Genomic DNA, 18,084 nt, shown 5'->3' on the forward strand with positions numbered 1-18,084 from the left:
AAAATTATTACATGTAATAAGGCCCTGCAATATCCTACACAGGACAATGATCGTGCTTTTGATCACTCTGCAAGCCTCTACCCTCTTCTTTACATATCATTTGCATACAATTTCCACAATATCTGTAATAACTTAATACATGACCTCTAGGCAAGTCACTTTGGACAAAGTCCTCTACTAAGTGCTGCACAATTTCAGTGAATACCATAATCATAACTTGGGTTTAGTAAGGTTAGATTCTTCATCACATTCCACCAAGGATAAATTGATCTAATTGGAGATTTGCAGCACCATAGTATAGTAAAAAACACAACACTAAAACACTAAAACTTACAATACAAGAAAGAGCATCATAGAACAAACATCATACAAACACATTTCATTATCGCTGTAACTTCATACGTGATTTTTTTGCAAGCCACCGTATGTGCTGTACAATCAATGTAATGCAATAAAGGGGATGATACACAGGGCAACTTTCTGAGCAGTACTTTTGGGCAACGGTACTCTAAGATTTTATGGGGACAGTTTATCATTATAACATTTATCTATCAGGTGAACTTGGATCAGCAGTAGACATTTTTTCTTAATCATTCTGTTCCCCTGTATCATCTTGTATCATCACGCTGTTAACACACAGAGTTATAAATGTGCTGCTACCAGAATGGCAATGACCAAGTCTACGCATTACTAAAGGCCCTGTGTTATACTATGTCACAGTATTGTAGAACTATGGTACTTAACTTTTAAATGACTATTACAGTGTGCCACTGGCGGTACGGCGTGCACTAAAGGGCTACGGGAAAAAAAACGAAACAATGACAACTTACCTGAGTTGCCCATTCTCGTCCGTGTAGGTGACCCTGTAGAATCCCACCAGTGATCCGTTCAGCCAGCCCTGGAAGGGCAGGGTCAGGACATAGTGCTCATTGGCCTGGGTAACTGCCAGCTGGCTCTCCGCCTGGGCCACCACATACTCGTGGGTCTTGTACTCAAAGCATCCCTTAACTCCGATGGGAGTCTCCTTGCTGGTGGTCCCGTCCTCGTTGGTCTGAACCAGCTTCAGCGTGGGCACGCCTGAGACAAATGTCTCCCTGATGTGCATCCAGAGGTGGGCGCTGGCCTGGTGGAGCTTCAGGTGGACGCCCACCGTGCCCGTGTAGAGGTCGGTGCCCAGGTCGGGCTCCAGGTGCAGGTCGTAGTGCGTGGGCTCGATGTAGGAGGGCAGGCGGAAGTTCTTCCAGTCGCCGGAGGTATCATTGGAGGCCTTGCAGGGGCCGCGGTCGGTGGGTGGCGGCGGGGTCTGGGTGGGCGGCACGGGGGGGTCTGTGGGCGCCGGGGTGGCGGCGCAGTCGGAGGCGGGCTGGGACAGTCCCACGCCCAGCCCCACGGCCAGGCCGGTTACCAGGACGACGGCGCAGATGATGGCGGCGTGCTTGCCGCGTATGCAGTAGCGCTTGGGCTTCTCGTCCACGTCCATGCTGTGCATGGCTGACAGCAGGGCAGCAGGCTATGCTTCTTTTAACGCACTCACTCTTTTTAGTCACACACTGTGACGCTTACGCTCACTCACATACACGTTCACTGCCCCCCTCTCTAACTTTTGTCCAGCCTCCTCTACTCTACTCTACTCTACTCTACTACACACACTGGCGAGGAGGGAGAAAACAGCTGCGTCTGGATACCTTGGGGATCTCCAACAGTGAAGCACACACACTCCCACACTCCCACAGAGATGCACACACACACACACACACACACACACACACACACACACACACACACACACACACACACACACACACACACACACACACACACACACACACACACACACACACACACACACACACACTCGCTGCTGCTGCTTCTGCTGCACTCTTGCACAGTTCTCTTGACAGTCCGACGGTCGGTCAGAGAGCTAGAGCAGGGGTTATTGCTTCACTCACTCACTCACTCACGGAGTGAATGTGTGTGAGTGTGTGTGTAGTGGATTGAGGTCCTCTGTCAATTTTCAAAATGAAAACGCACACACTCACACAGAAGAAAAAATACCACACTTATACCACTTCACAACAAAGCCTGATGGTCACGCGTTGATTCAAAAGACCCCCAAAATTCCAGAGATTAAAAAAACTCTTTGAAGTCTGCACTCAAACAAAAATGGTCAAAAATAACTTCTCATAAACAAAACACACACACATGCCCATGCACACACACACACTTCTCCACAAACACAATGAGTGGAGTTCACGAAGGCAACAGAGTTTCACAGATGTCGACAAGTGTCTATCCCGACCTTCAGTTAAAGATAAAGCCTTACTGTCAATCAGAAAAGGAGGGAGGTTTGGAAAGAGGGAGGAGGAGGAGTGGAGAGAAGGAGGGGGATGAGGATGTCTGTCGGGGGCAAGACAGGACAGAACTGGAGGGGGTTGGGGTGAAAAGATGAAGCTAGTAAAGTGTAGGACTGAGAGGGAGGGCGGTGAACTTCACCTATTTTTTTTTGGTTTTCTTTCGTTAATACCACTTTTTGAAAAAGAGAAAAATGTTGCAAAGTGGAGTCAGAAGAAGTCAGGAGTGAAGTATGTAATTGTGAACAAGATTTGCAGTAAAGAGAGGGAGGGAGGGTGATGGGTGTGGTGGGGGGAGGGGGTTGGGTCGAGGCAGATTGAAACAATGTTTTTCTCAGAATCGCAGACAGATACAGTTGTCCAGTTTCACAGAGGAGGGTAAAACACAAAACAAGAATGTGTGTGGAAGCCAAGGTCGGTGGTCTGTGTGTGTGTGTGTGTGTGTGTGGGGGGGGGGGTGTGTGTGTGTGTGTGCATGCGTGTGTGCGTGCGTGTGTGTGTGCGTGTGTGTGTGTGTGTGTGTGTGTGTGTGTGTGTGTGTGTGTGTGTGTGTGAGTGAGAGAGAGAGCGAGAGAGAGAGAGAGAGAGAGAGAGAGAGAGAGAGAGAGAGAGAGAGAGAGAGAGAGAGAGTGTTCTCTGTGTGTAGTGGTTCTGTGTGTGTGTGTGTGTTTGTGCCGTTGTGGGGGGTGGTGATTGATTGTGATGAAATGGTGAGATGGGCCAGAGACTCTCAGAAGCATTGGTGGTTTTGTGTGGAATCTTAACCAGTTACTTGCTTACAGTAATTTACAGTACACGTTTAGAATAAAACAAATGGCCTTTTCTCACCATATTCCCCTGGGACACAGGAACAGATTCCAGGAACACACACATCATCACACAGATACATTCCCACACAATTACACAGAGATCACACACAAAAGCAAGTGTGCACACGCAGGCACACGCACACAGACACGCACGCACACACACACACACACACACACACACACACACACACACACACACACACACACACACACACACACACACACACACACACACACACACACACACACACACACACACACACACACACACATCAAATAGCCAGATGGAAGGACGTGAGGCAGAAATGTGAATGCAGAATGAAAGCTGTTTCATCATCTGCCCCGTGTTAACTGTTCTAGCCCATGCTGTTCATTTATGTGACCTTTCCTGTGTGTGTGTGTGTGTGTGTGTGTGTGTGTGTGTGTGTGTGTGTGTGTGTGTGTGTGTGTGTGTGTGTGTGTGTGTGTGTGTGTGTGTGTGTGTGTGTGTGTGTGTGTGTGTACGCACGCGTGTACACATGCGAGAGAGACAGAGAGCGTGAATGCATGCAGTTCCTTTCTGTGACCTTTCATGTGTGTGTGTGTGTGTGTGTGTGTGTGTGTGTGTGTGTGTGTGTGTGTGTGTGTGTGTGTGTGTGTGTGTGTGTGTGTGTGTGTGTGTGTGTGTGTGTGTGTGTGTGTGTGTGTGTGTGTGTGTGCATGAGGAAGACTGATCAAAAGTGAAGTACTGACCAGCATGGGGTGTGATGGCTGACAAGATAGATTACATCCTGGTTCATGTTTAATTGTCATAATGGCCTTGTCAAATTCCTTCTCTTTGTCTCCTCTCTGTACAAAAACACATGTACACACACACACACACACACACACACACACACACACACACACACACACACACACACACACGCACAACATATGCACTCTCTTACACACACACGCAGGCACACGCACACGCACACGCACGCACACACACACACACACACACACACACACACACACACACACACACACACACACACACACACACATACACACACACACACACACACACAGTCCCATCTTATACTCCATGCCATGTATTCTTATTTATAGTTTCATTACTCTAGAATACCGAAGCAAGCCCTCCATTTGTGTTGCACTGACACATTGCAGCATTTCACAAATAAATCCAGTCACAGCAGAGAAGTTAGCGGCCAGAGAGCATGCAGGAGGGGGAGAGTAGAGTACAATATGTCTTTGTAGTGGTGCTTCTAGCCTTGCTGGCAAGCTGGTCCTAACCCACAGTATCAGAGCAAAAATTACCAGTGTTAGTTTAACTCTTAAAAGAGTTTAAATTAATTCTGTTGTAGATAACAGTTGGTCCCACTTAAAATCTAGTGTTAATTTTGGCCACTGCCAGATGTTCAGAGTTAACTGTACTAAGAACTGCAAATTTTGAAATTAAACTGGCCATCTGCTGAATTTAACTCCACTACTGTCTCCACAATATTAGTTTATATAAGTTTTATTCATAATAAATACATGTATAACTTTATTTATGTCTATAACATTTATACAGTATAAGATTGCTCTGAATTATTGACGAGCCATGTTTGTACTACATGCACAGCCACATGGGCTATGTTGAGGAGATGTATGTTTACTGGCCATGATAGCATCACCAAACACATACAGGCAACAGTCAGAATATACTTTACATGGGCCTACAAGTATACAGTGTTACATTGCAATAACACAAATATTTCTTCATGAGATAAAATCTTATAAATGTATAATTTCCAAGATAAAATCGTTATTGAATTTCATGGCCTTTCCATCTCTACCATCTGTATCACGCTCCATGCCATTTCACATTAACCATCACCACTACATGCACTCCAAGGATAGCACAGAAATGTTCGAAGGGAACAGAATGGAAGGGTCATTTTTTCATTCCTGTATTAGTGATTCCATTCAGATAGGATAGGACAGTTATATGCAATAATTTCACACAATACTGTACGTTTTAATGGTAGACCTTTAAGGGAAGGATGTGTGTGTTCCTCACACCTGAAGCTGTCGTCCACGTGCAGCGAGTCTTAACGATGGGGGATGAGGCAATCTTGGCCTTGGATCTTGCTCGCAGATCTGCTGATGCGATCGCCACTCTCACCTTTACTCCCTCTTAAAAACACAGGGCCGAGTTAATAACCACTAACCGTATGTGTTAATTGCATACACATGGATGGGGAGAGGGGAGGGGAGAGACAGACAGAGACAGAGAGAGAAGAAGAAAGAGATAGAAACACTGGGAAATGCACCATGACTCGACAGTTAGAAATGACTCCTTGAGTATTTTAATAAGATACAGTAAGTTCTTTTTATGGGACAATTACTAACGCTATACAATACAATGAAACTACATTTTACAAAATAGCTCATAAAAAGACACATTTTAGCAAAACTTGGAGTCAGTAACTATAAATTGTCCATACCAAGCAAGACACACACACATACACACATACACACACACACACACACACACACACACACACACACACACACACACACACACACACACACACACACACACACACACACACACACACACACACACACACACACACACACACAAAAGCTGGCTCACCAAAACTGGTAGAAACACGTGCCAATTAGAAGGGTCTGGAAAATGAGTCACTCTCTGCTCTCTCAGCTAAATGTGTACATTCCCCAGGGACTCGTTTCTGCCCAAAATCCTTATCATCCTTCTCCATGGCCTAACTGTCTCAATTTAATAACAGTGGCACACGTGGCGTCTGAGGAGGACTCTCTGTATAAATAATTTCCCCTTAAGGTAATGCAGATGGGGCAGACGAGGTCTAGTTTACTCTTTCTTTTCTTTCTCTTTTTGGTGAGCTTCAGTGATGAAAAGTATGAAATAATAGTTTTAATTTAATGCATAGTTCGTCATTGGGTACTCGTATATGACTTTTTTCGTTTTGTTGCAGAAAATGGTTTACAACCTGTCAAGCCAGAAGTGACTACTCAAATGGATGAGGGGAGAGAGAGAGAGAGAGAGAGAGAGAGAGAGAGAGAGAGAGAGAGAGAGAGAGAGAGAGAGAGAGAGAGAGAGAGAGAGAGAGAGAGAGAGAGAGAGAGAGCAAGAGCAAGAGAGCATGACTTTGTGTTTATGTGTGTGTGAGAGGGGGGGGGGGTGTCAGGATTGACAGATAATAATTACTACTGATTTTAAAAACACTTTAAGTGCTGACTTGGCACCTATCAGCACTTGGCTCCAGTAAAGCACACCAAAGACATACGGCCATCATCACACTACACCTTGGGAAGAGAGGAACAGACCCACAGAAATCGAAAGGGCGATGGAGAAAAGTTTGTTTCAGAAAGTGAATAAGTGAATAAGGGAATAAGTGAATAAGGAACTTTTACAAAAATCCAATTTATTTACATTCCTGGTCAATGAAAACAAAAGTGAACTTTTCTTTGTGTGATTGTGAATTTGACATCTTTTTGTGCTTTTATCTTATCTTAAACCAATGTTCTTTTGTTGTGTTATCTGTAATGGGTCTGAACTAAGTCGAGTTCCCTATCTGCCACGCAGCCTTGGCAATAAAAATGTCTGGTGAAAGAAGCGAGAAAAATAACAACCATTAATTAAATCAAACAAAAATACAAACAAAACAAAAAACCCAAAGTTGGTCATACTGAAAATATTTTCATTCTCAGAGCAGCAGCGGTTCAACACACTTGGGGGCCCTTGGCAAAATATAGACATGGGACCCTTCTGAATAGCTTTCGCTGGAATTTACTATTGCTGACTGTTGGGGGCCCCCTACAACGGGCAAATTTGGTGCAGCCCAAGGCAAGTGCCTGGTCTGCTTGCTGGTAAACCAAGCTCTGTTCAGAGTCAATGTCTACTGTACCCAGTTGTTTTTCTCACTCAATACATACATTTTAGTGGATTTGACATCTCAAATACAGTGGGAAGATGAAATGGTGCTAGTAGAGTAAGTAATAGGTAGTAGAGCGATGCACAGAATGCAATTGAGTCTCTTTACATTTTGAATGGGTGATAGCAACACCGTTGAGAACAAATTATACATCAAAACATACAGTATAAACTCCCTTCCCATATAGAAAGTACATAATCAATTAACTAAAATAATTTAATACATGAAGTGAACTCATGTGAACTTCATATTTTTACAGGGACAACTGTAAAAGCATATTTGCACATTTTCCAGCTGGGTTCAAGTCGGGCGGTTCTGTTTGTGCCATTGAGGAGAGAGGCAATTGACAAAAAGGCACTGAGGGCAACAAGTGGGTTTGGCGTGACCAAAAAAAGTGAGTACAGAGGTCCAGGGAAGCTCATCTCTGATGACTACAAAGGGCAATTAAAGGAGATTGCTATCTTGCAACCAACTGATAGGGATTCACATAAAGAGAAGAAAAAAAAACGTTAACACTTTGACTGCTAGCACTATTTCTCCACTATTATGAAACGATGAGGTGGGTTTTTTTTTCCATTTTTTTTTTTTTTTTTTTTTAACAATGGAGAAACGAATTTTGATGATATGGAGAAACAAAGTTACTGAGAATCTGTTCACATGTATATGGATAACTTTGAAAATCTTTTTGGCTTTTCGTTTATAGGCTATGTAAACAGAGTTTTAGAAATAATCATTCAAAAATCCAGTTCTAAAAACATCCCTTTAGGAGGCTAAAAATTGAGTTTTTAAATTTTATTTGTATCTACATAAGTTTATACTATGTAAATAGATAAAAACAATCTGTGTTTAAAGATATCCATATAACCAGCACCTAAGTTGGATGTAGTGCCCCTGAGCTCTGAGTTCCATTTTCTGCTTGAAAATACCCAGCTGTTGTTGGATATTAGCCTTTCATTTGTCCACAACACAATAGATAGAGACAGAAACATGTGTACCACCACATGAATAGTTCTCAGTTCATAGAAAACATTCTGTGAAAATGTACACACACATGCAACAAATCCTTGAATCCTTGAATCCTTGAACAAATGAAAAAAAAATAAAAAAAAGATCATTTGATTCTTTTTGCTCTCATCTTATTTCGTTTCATCTTCTCTCTTTTGCCTTTGTCCCGTTGGCCTTTGGTGGAGCTGTTGCTCTTTTTCCGCTTAGGAGCAGACTCTAGAACTGAAGAAGAGCTATTTAATGGTGGAATGACAGTTGGCGTAGTATAGAGTTTCTTAGTGTCGATGATTCCCACCACCTCCAGGGTGATGGAGGCCTCTGAGGAGCCGGCCATGTTGTGGGCTCGGCAGCGGTACTCTCCGGCGTCCCGGTACGAGATGCCGTTCAAGCTGAAGACGGACCAGCGGATGCCGACTCGTGGGGACAGCTGCAGGACTGAAGGGGGCAGGGTGGGGAAAACAATGACTATCACTCATGTGTTTTCAGCTACCAATGGATGTTGGTATGTACTATGTACAACAGTGGTTCTCAACCTTTTTTGAACAAACGCCCCCATGACCTGATCATAAGCATTCAAACGCCCCCTTGGTCTCATCACAGTCACATTATAGTATTAAAGAATAAAATAGACTAATGGACCTCAATGGGAACTAAGCACCGCCCCTCTCAGCTGCGTCCTTCTCAACACCACTCTAGGGCTGCCGAACACCTGCTGTGGGGCTGTAGAGACCCCCTTGAGAAACAATATTACAGATTTCTACTTACCCACACTTTCCAAAGAAAAAGAAAGCCATTTGATTATATTTATGGTGCGACTGTGCATAATATTGTTGAACACTAAATGATTTAATATTCTGATCATTTGAAATAGCATATTATATCAAATAGCTAGACTGATAACCATCGACTTTCAAATCTCGTACCGAGATTCTGGTCTGACCAAGAAGATAAAGATTAATGTTTCCAAACGGCCTGGTTAGCCCGCCTCCCTCGGTTTGCTACTGGTCGAGGCCAGAAAAGGCTGTGCTGAAGTTTAAACCAAACATTTTCTTGGTCCCATAAAAACGTCTCTGCTTAAACCACGCCACTGCTTTGAACACGCCTCTAACCAGGGGTGAATTTCTCAAAACCAAAGTTGCTTACTACATTAGCTACTTTGTTGCTTTCAATGCATTTTCCCATTGGCAACTACCGAAGTTGCTAACAGGCTAACAACTTCCCTTTTGAGAAACTCACCCCGGGGCCGTTGGAGCTGCGCAACGTTTATTGCTTCCTGACAAGGTGGCTGAAGTGCCCTGGAGCAACACACCTAACCCTGCATTTCTCTACAGACTATGAATGTGTGCAATGGATAAACCAAAATGTAAATAAACCACTACTTACAGCTGGGTAGACGCCGTGGCAATCTCTCTCTAATTGTGTTGATATCATCACAGCATCCTGGAATACACAGGGTATATGCATGGTGTTTAGTGTGCTATGCTATTAAAGGCAATGCATACACAGCCTGTGCAATTGGATTTACCATTTACCCAAAACCAAACTGATCTGTTGTGGCAGTTGTGTGACGTATCATGTACACACATCTTAAACTTTACTTTTTGCTTGCGGTTAAATGCCACCATACAGATATTAGACATCATCAGCACAGCTATGTATTGATGCCACTGATCACTGTTATGAAAACAATAAAAGATAATTTAAAGTAAAAAACTAAATTGCCATTAAGCTTGCACTGTACTTTTTTATTTGATGATTACTGATAGAATACATTCTAATAATATAACAATACAACAATACATTACAATAATATAAGCACATGTTAACAAGTGTTGTCTGTGAAGTCCAAAGGGTCTGGCATGTGTTATTTATAGTACTAACAGTGCCCTCTGTTGGTGATTTAACGCCATGGCCAGCACGTGGATGCAATAGCAAAATGTACAGTAAACCATTTAAAAAGTAAAACGAGCATTGACTAATCTGTTATGACAGCTGTGACATTAATGATGCACTTAATCTATTTATTCATACAGCGCTGTCGTTCATGTATCTATGTGGACCTCCTCATTTCAGCCAATAACAGTGACTTGAACCAAATGCAGCGTCCAAAGCCCAAAAAATCCTCTGGGCACAATAAAGTATAATAATAAATAATAAATAAATAATTTTATTTTAAGCACCTTTCATTATATACAAGGTCACAACAGACCAGAGCAGCAAGAGTAAATCAAAACAGCAATGAATGTATACATCATAATAACTATACTCTACACTCTCGTATCTTTTCGTCTCTGGCGAAAAATGGAAGCACCTGTATTGTTGATGTCAGCTCCAGATGACTTGATCCAGATGAGAACAGGGGTGGGAAACCCTGTAGCATCACAACGCACCATCACATTGCTCCCTATTGCAGTTACGATCTTGGTGGTGGAGGTCAAGACAGAGGGCTTGACGCAGTGAGGCAGATTCACTTCCTGGAGGGGAGACCCAGAAATGTCCTTTGGAGCGCTACAGATGAGATACGGATCCAGCAGAATCAGATTGGACACGGTTCCTCTGCTCAATTCCAATAGCAGAGCCAGACGACAGTCACACATCCACATGTTATCGTGCAGGCCTGAGAAACAGACAAACATATAGGATGAAAGCCCACCGGGGAAACTCCCATTGTCATAGTGCTCTCCACAGCATATTGTGCTCAGTGTACACAAGGAAATTGCATTTATGCCTCAACCATGCATGCCTCCATTTCGAATTACTTCGTAAAAATGAATTACAAAGTAGATAATGTGGTCTGGTAAAACCAGGCTACACCAGTGCAAGGGGCAACGCCAAACGGCGCCCCAAAGGAGGGACAGTATGGTCTGGGTACCACAGTCATGGAGGAGGATGGGGGATTCTGGTTAATTGCTCTCCCACCAACTTTGCAGGTTGGGAGTCAAACCGTCCACCTTTGGGCTACAAGTATGACGCCCTAACCGCTTACCCATGACTGCCCATTAGATAACAAGAATGAGATGGTTGTTTTGGAAAGGGTGTGCATATTCAAAAACACTTTTTGGCAGGTGCCAGACAAAAGTGTCTGACAGTTGAAGGAGGTAGGCCTGCACACTGCTAATAAGCTCCAAAATAAACGTCATTATTTAAAAAGCAATGTTTCGATCACCCTGGATCTTCATCAGGCATACCAGGGTGATCGAAATGTTGCTTTTTAAATACCGTTGCTTTTTAAATAATAAAAGTCAATTTTTTGGAGATTATTGGCAGTGTACAGACCTACCTTCTTCAAAAGGATGAGAAGATGTTCCAGACAGGTAGAATGAAAGGCAGGCAGGTAGAGACACAGACAGACAGACAGACAGGCAGGCAGAGAGATAGGCAGACGGACAGACAGACTGACATGTCCTGCATGCAGCAGGTGACTTTGGCAGACCAGATTAGGGCAATACTAATTCGTTTTCATTTTCAGTCGCACACAGGGCCGGCCCAAGCCTTTATGGGGCCCTAAGCAAAATTTCATCCGGGGCCCCCCCATACCACCACCTACTCAGCATCAGATGCTTCATAAGCTTCATTTACTTGCACGAGTGAGGGGTAGGAGCTAAGGACATAGGTAGGCTGTCTGTAGATTGTGTACCCATCATGCACTGCACTTCTTGGAGCAAAATTTACCTTATAAAAGATTTTAGTTTCACTTCAAAAATATTACTCTTTGTTACATTCTGTTCAATCCATGGCCGGCCCTGGTCACACTATAGGTTGGAAACACAGCTGTCTGTCATTTAAAAGAGTTGTCGCCTACCCATCTGTTTGGAATAACAGCTAATAACCTGACTTTCAATTAATCACTTGGCTTCAGAAGTCACTCATATGAAAGCTACAACCCTCCCGAATGACAATGTATGTACAAAAATACATTTCATGCACCAACGAAAGATTGAACCTTTATTGAACACAGACAGGGCAGATTTTCACGCGACAAAAGTTTTGTCGCCTATCGAACATAATGTGAAAATGAGCAGATAAGTCACTTCAAAACACTTCAAATACGCAGATTGGGTGTCATACTTAATCACTGAATCACTCTCACCTCTCCAGAAAATCAACTTTGGCCTTAGGTGTATGTTTAGGGTCATTGTAATCATGGAAAGCAACACAATGCAAATCAATGGAGTTAAATGAGAGATGGTGACATATTCGCTATTCGTAGAGCAATACATGTTTAACTTCATGATTTAATCAATGATAAAAGCCCTCAAACACCTGCAGCATGCTCATAAGAGCTGAATCTGTACCATGTTTCACTTTATGCACCATTTCTCTTTTTCCATATTCTTCATCTCCAACACCATATAGTTTTGATGCTATCAGTTCTAAAATGGTTGATCTTGGGATCTTGACTTCAGAGTATGAGTCCCATTAGCCTTCATTTTTGTCAGAATTAGGCCTGACATACTCTTGGCTGGCTTTTTTGAGACAGGACAGTGGGAGAGACTTCTTTGGTGCTGGACATGAAGAATATGAAAAAAAAACATGGTGCCTAAAGTGAAACATGGGAGGGATACAGCTCTTATGTGGAGCTGCATGCATGCTGCTGGTGTGTGAGGGCTTTTATCATTGATTAAATCATGAAGTTAAACATGTATTGCTCTACGAATAGCGAATATGTCACCATCTCTCATTGAACTCCATTGATTTGCATTGTGTTGCTTTCCATGATTACAATGACCCTAAACATACACCTAAGGCCAAAGTTGATTTTCTGGAGAGGTGTGAGTGAATCAGTGATTAAGTATGACACCCAATCTGCATGTTTGAAGTGACTTATCTGCTCATTTTCACATTATGTTCGATAGGCGACAAAACTTTTGTCTTGTCAAAATCTGCCTTGTCTGTGTTCATTAAAGGGTCAATCTTTCTTTGGTGCATGAAATGTATTTTTGTACATTCATTTTCATTCGAGAGGGTTGTAGCTTTCATATGAGTGACTTCTGAAGCCAAGTGATTAATTGAAAGTCAGGTTATTAGCTGTTATTCCAAACAGATGGGTAGGCGACAACTCTTTTGGAGGCGAGTGTAGACACATGGCCCACTGCTTGAAAGTGTTATAACCGATTGAGAAAGCCAGTGCCAATACAGAAGTGGCCCTCACTCGATTGATGAACTACTGAAACGATTTTAAGGTTGGAAAAAGTGCTACTGTAATTCTATTCTCTTATTCTTAAACAGAACAGAACCATTTTTGGGATGCATTTTAAGTTCCTGAACTGAATGCCTTTATTTGATACACCTGGAGAGCCTGTTTGTAAGAAGACATCTGCTCTGTCTAAATCAGCAGATTACACCAGATTAATCCTGGTGCCTGAGATATCCAGCCATTCAGCTATCATATGGTGATCCGCAGGCCCTTTAGTAGCCAGCAGGTCGACCGGCAGGGTCAGCCGGCAAGCCGGAGTAGTGGGGCACTCTGCCAAGCTCATTTGTCAAAGGTCTTAGCAGAGATCATGTCTGTGGCTGTGGCTGGCTCTCACGGTCTTCGCTTGGCTCATTAACCTCTATAGCTAGTCAATGCCGTATGGCCCACTGATGTGGTTGTAGACCATACTCTCTCTCTCTCACACACACACACACACACACACACACACACACACACACACACACACACACACACACACACACACACACACACACACACACACACAAATACACAGACACACATGTAGCCCCTTAATGCATGCCGTACCTCCTGTGGCACACTGTAATAGACATTGAAAGTTAACTACTATAGTACTACACTACTATGACAGTGCACGGGGCCTTAAGTAATACATTACGACTTGGTCATTGCCATTCTGATAACAGCTAATTTATAATGCCGTGTCTTAGGGGGCTAATATATTCTATAGTCTAGTATGATTCAATGACCCCAACGGAGCCTCCTTATCTGTAGGCCTACACATTTCTTCACTATATACAGTAAGGGCAAAACTGTCATTATCACATATGGTGATAAATCCTCATCGATTGAATCAAACATGTTCAGTCTGACTAAATGGTTTCAGATCTGTCACTGGAATGGACGCCTGAGAGAGAACAACCATCCAATACATTTTCCCTGCACAACCATTACTAACGCATTTGTGCCCCCAAAGATCTTACTTACCCAGCACCACTCTCCTCTGGGGGTCAGTGGGGTTGAAGGAAGGATAGAAGGACAAGGCGGCCATCACCTCGTTGGGCAAGGTGCTCAGCCTGTTGCCGGACAGATCCAAATAGGTGAGGTTGCCGAGGAAACGAGCCGCCTGGACGGGGACGCGCGACAAGCGGTTGTTGTGCAGCACCAGGGAGCGTAGGCGAGGGGTGTCCCGCAGTGCGTCCCAGGGGAACATGGTCAAGAGGTTGCCGTCCAGCCTCAGCTCGTGGAGGACGGAGAGGTTGGCGAAGCTGCGGGGGTGGAGGGTGGTGATGGAGTTGTAGGTGAGCCACAGGTACCTGAGGCGGTCCAGCGTTTCAAAGGAGCCCTTGGACACGCGGACCACGGACGTCCTCTGCAGCCGTAACTTGGCGGTGTCCGTAGGCAGGTCTGCTGGGATCATGACGATGGCAGGGTCCTTACACGCCACTGTCCTGTTGAGAATGACGTAGCAATACACATGGCGTCAGGTGACACTGTTTCGCAAACCAAGGTGAATAGAATAGAATAGAATAGAATAGAGTAGAATAGAATAGAATAGAAAGCCTTTATTGTCATTATACAAAGTATACTGAGATTTGAGCTTCCCTACAAGGTGCACAGTCCTTTACAGGTGAACATAGTCAAGTCAAGTTGTCAAGTCAAGTCAAGTCAAGTCAAGTTGGTTTTATTGTCAATTTCTTTACATGCACTGGTCATACAAAGAATTTGAAATTACATTTCTTGCTTTCCCATGCAGACATAGACTAATCTAGGTAAGGACATAGACAGTACTCATACATGGACATAAGACAGTATGGACATAGACAGTGCTCATACAGACATTTAAAGTGCAAGACTGGACAACAGAAGACTTGTAGAGAACATACATTAAGAGGAGGTATTTGTTGTGCTTTTTCTAACAGTCCTTTATAGCGTTCTGACATAGTGAAGAAAAATAAATATTAAAATAGGTCTATCAAGTACACCAGCAGCAGTGTGTGTGTGTGTGTGTGTGTGTGTGTGTGTGTGTGTGTGTGTGTGTGTGTGTGTGTGTGTGTGTGTGTGTGTGTGTGTGTGTGTGTGTTTAGTGCAGGTACAAAGTGCGGTGTGCGTCTGTATGTATAGTCCAGTAAGTGTGAGTTCAGTGTCGTAACAGCTTTGGGGAAGAAGCTGTTCTTCATTCTATTGGTTCTGGCTGGTAATGCCATGTAGCGCCTGCCAGAGGGCAACAGTGTGAAGAGATGGAAGCCAGGATGTGAGGGATCTTTAATGATACTCCTGGATGGAAGTGAAATGAATATGCTGCAGTGGTTAGCAGGTTCTAAAGTCATGGGAGTGTTCTAAGAACTAGTAAACCTATCAACCTGCAGAAAATGGTAGCCTGGTAAACCAGCGCCACCCACTGGGCGACGAAATTTCCATTTAGGCTGGTTTATCAGGCAAAGAAAATGGTAAACCTGCGAACAAATAGTTTGCATCTTGTTAAGAAACGAGGCTTACTGGCTCTTTAAGTATCTTATTTACCATTAACTCAAGGTGAACTTAACCTGATTTGCTACTGCCACCTTACTGCCACCATACCGCCTCTGGTTGCCCATCACTGCTATTTATCATAGATGCAAAATCTCTGCCATCCCTCTCAGCTGTCCAAAGTGACCAAAGGCCACAAAGCAATTAGAAAGAAGTCTAATTGACAGAAACAGCAGAGTAAGCCTATACAATCATTTAAGAGGATTCACACTGGTAGTAGCTTACGCAGCTATTGAGTTGATTTGGGTAGTGCAATTAAGACACAGATGTATGTGAAGGTTATAACAGTTTGTCTGTGAAGATTATTCATGGGTCAATGACTTTTTAGTAGTTGCACATGTCAGGGTGGTGCAACCATAGTTAATGCCACTATTGTATGGATTCATTCATTTGGTGGATTCATAGGCCTATTCATATTCAGCCTATTCATTTCAGTACATTAATTACCAATTACTATTTAATTATATTGGTTTTGTTATTCAAAGAATGTAACCGGTAAGCAACTGAACCTCATAACTTTGGTTATGTTATCTTGAACGATAGGCCTACCTTACAACCCAGCAGCAACACATTGCCGCTTTCAGCCTTCTTGTTAGCTTGGCTATTGCGACTGCAAGTATTTTTGATACTTCGAGATAGCCAGACTACTTTTCCTGTAACAGTTAAAGTACGTCCACCCACTCACAACACATGCTGGTGACAACAAACCAGATTATGTATTAAGTAGACGTAGAATGTATTAAGTAGAAGTACTGTTACAGATGTAATTACCATGGTATTACGGTATAATTACAGATGCTATTACATGATTGCAACAATGTCCTACCAAACGAACTACTAGTGTTCTGATTACACCCGTACGTAACAGTACTTCTACTTCTACTTCTGCTTCTGCTTTGTACATGTCTGCAATAAGCCAGTGCTGATGCCTGGCCCGTTGACCTCTGGGGATGAGGTTTATGCTCCAGAGCTTTCTAATCATTGGCTTCTGTCACTGTCCCCTTCTAAACGTGACTGGCTCCTAATCCAAGCCATGACACAAATCTAACTTGCTCTACAATGCACTGCACAGGTCCTTGTAGTAGCATGTGTGAATAGCTAAGGAAACTAATGTCATCCAAGGCTTAAACTGGCACTTTTTGAACACCTATTGTATATTGAGACACATTTGCAGAGTACTGCTTCAAAGCAGGCTATTCACTGCCAGATCAGGTGCATGTAAACAATCCCACATAAACCCCTGCTGCTGCACCTGCACAAAGCTGGGACTGGATGAGACGCAGCTACAGACAAACAGAAGGCCTACCCAGGGGTGCAGCAGCAAATTAGTGGGCCCTATGTACTATCAGATCCAATGAGCACCACTCACCACCCCCCAGTGATATATCTACATAAATCAGATACTATGTGGGCCAGCTATATACATACTAGGGGCCCTGGTAACTCAGTCACGCTTTACCACCCTGTACGACACCACTGGGCCTACCTGAGTCCGGTGCCATTGGCTCCTCCTCCGCCTTGGTACATGCATGAGCAGAGCAAGGGGCAAGCTGAGCAGTAGAGCAGCAGAGCAGGACTCAGGGAGACGAGAAGGAACCATAGAGCCAAGCCCTTGCTGTCCATGTTGTCTCCATTCGGTGTAGCTGCTGGTAGCAGGTGAAACTGCGACGGCACAGCAGCAGCATTCCCAAACAGCCCTGTGCCATAGAATCACTCTCAGAGTGTCTGGATTAGCCAAGGATTACACGCACCATGGGATAGAGAGAGAGAGGGGGGGATTGAGAGAGAGAGAGAGAGAGAGAGAGAGAGAGAGAGAGAGAGAGAGAGAGAGAGAGAGAGAGAGAGAGAGAGAGAGAGAATTGTCTGCTCGTCTAAAACAATGCAACACAGCACAAAAAAATACAACAGTTGATATTGAACATTTGTATGTGTAAGGTATTCTGAGCCTTTAACCAGGCATGGCAAATGACAGTAGCAAAGTTGCAATCTCTGTAGATCACATTATGTTGCTCTGAAAGTTCACTGTCTTTCTTGACCACCTTCTACCCTAAATTGCCCTTTCAAAAATATCTCATGTCATATGTGTAAATAAATGAGTCTGATAATATAAACTGGCCTGCCTGTTGCGACAATCATTAACTGAGGCAAATTCAGTATGACATTTCCTTTACTCTTTGAAGAAAAACTGCATGCCCGTTTTGTTTCATGGATGGTTTCCAAATAGCTAAGTAGATTGTTTTTGTTTATTTTCTAAGAATCAAACACGA

At 43.4% G+C, this 18,084-nt stretch overlaps 2 protein-coding genes across 3 annotated transcripts in view; both read right to left on the bottom strand.

Annotated features, from left to right (window-relative positions):
- Positions 1-1,768, bottom strand: part of enpep (glutamyl aminopeptidase) — a 22,728-nt gene extending 20,960 nt beyond the window's left edge. The window contains exon 1 of the mRNA XM_063184547.1: positions 831-1,768. Within this exon, the coding sequence (XP_063040617.1) occupies positions 831-1,489 (659 nt within the window). The 5' untranslated portion in view covers positions 1,490-1,768. The remainder of the gene's footprint in view (positions 1-830) is intronic.
- A 3,400-nt stretch (positions 1,769-5,168) lies between these two features.
- On the bottom strand, positions 5,169-17,480 carry lrit3b (leucine-rich repeat, immunoglobulin-like and transmembrane domains 3b). Of its 2 annotated transcripts, none has more exons than XM_063184553.1 (5): positions 17,304-17,480; positions 14,276-14,739; positions 10,424-10,729; positions 9,496-9,552; positions 5,169-5,321 (listed from the first exon to the last, which is right to left on the bottom strand). In XM_063184553.1, exons 1-5 carry the CDS (start codon positions 17,438-17,440, stop codon positions 5,239-5,241), a joined length of 1,047 nt encoding a protein of 348 aa, XP_063040623.1. In that variant the 5' UTR covers positions 17,441-17,480; the 3' UTR covers positions 5,169-5,238. The 2 variants fall into 2 exon arrangements, with proteins under 2 accessions (XP_063040623.1, XP_063040622.1); XM_063184552.1 differs by lacking the exon at positions 5,169-5,321 and adding an exon at positions 6,518-8,547.
- Positions 17,481-18,084: the final 604 nt, after the last annotated feature.

Source organism: Engraulis encrasicolus, chromosome 19, assembly GCF_034702125.1.
Source record: "Engraulis encrasicolus isolate BLACKSEA-1 chromosome 19, IST_EnEncr_1.0, whole genome shotgun sequence".
In the NCBI taxonomy this organism is placed as follows: Eukaryota; Metazoa; Chordata; class Actinopteri; order Clupeiformes; family Engraulidae; genus Engraulis; species Engraulis encrasicolus.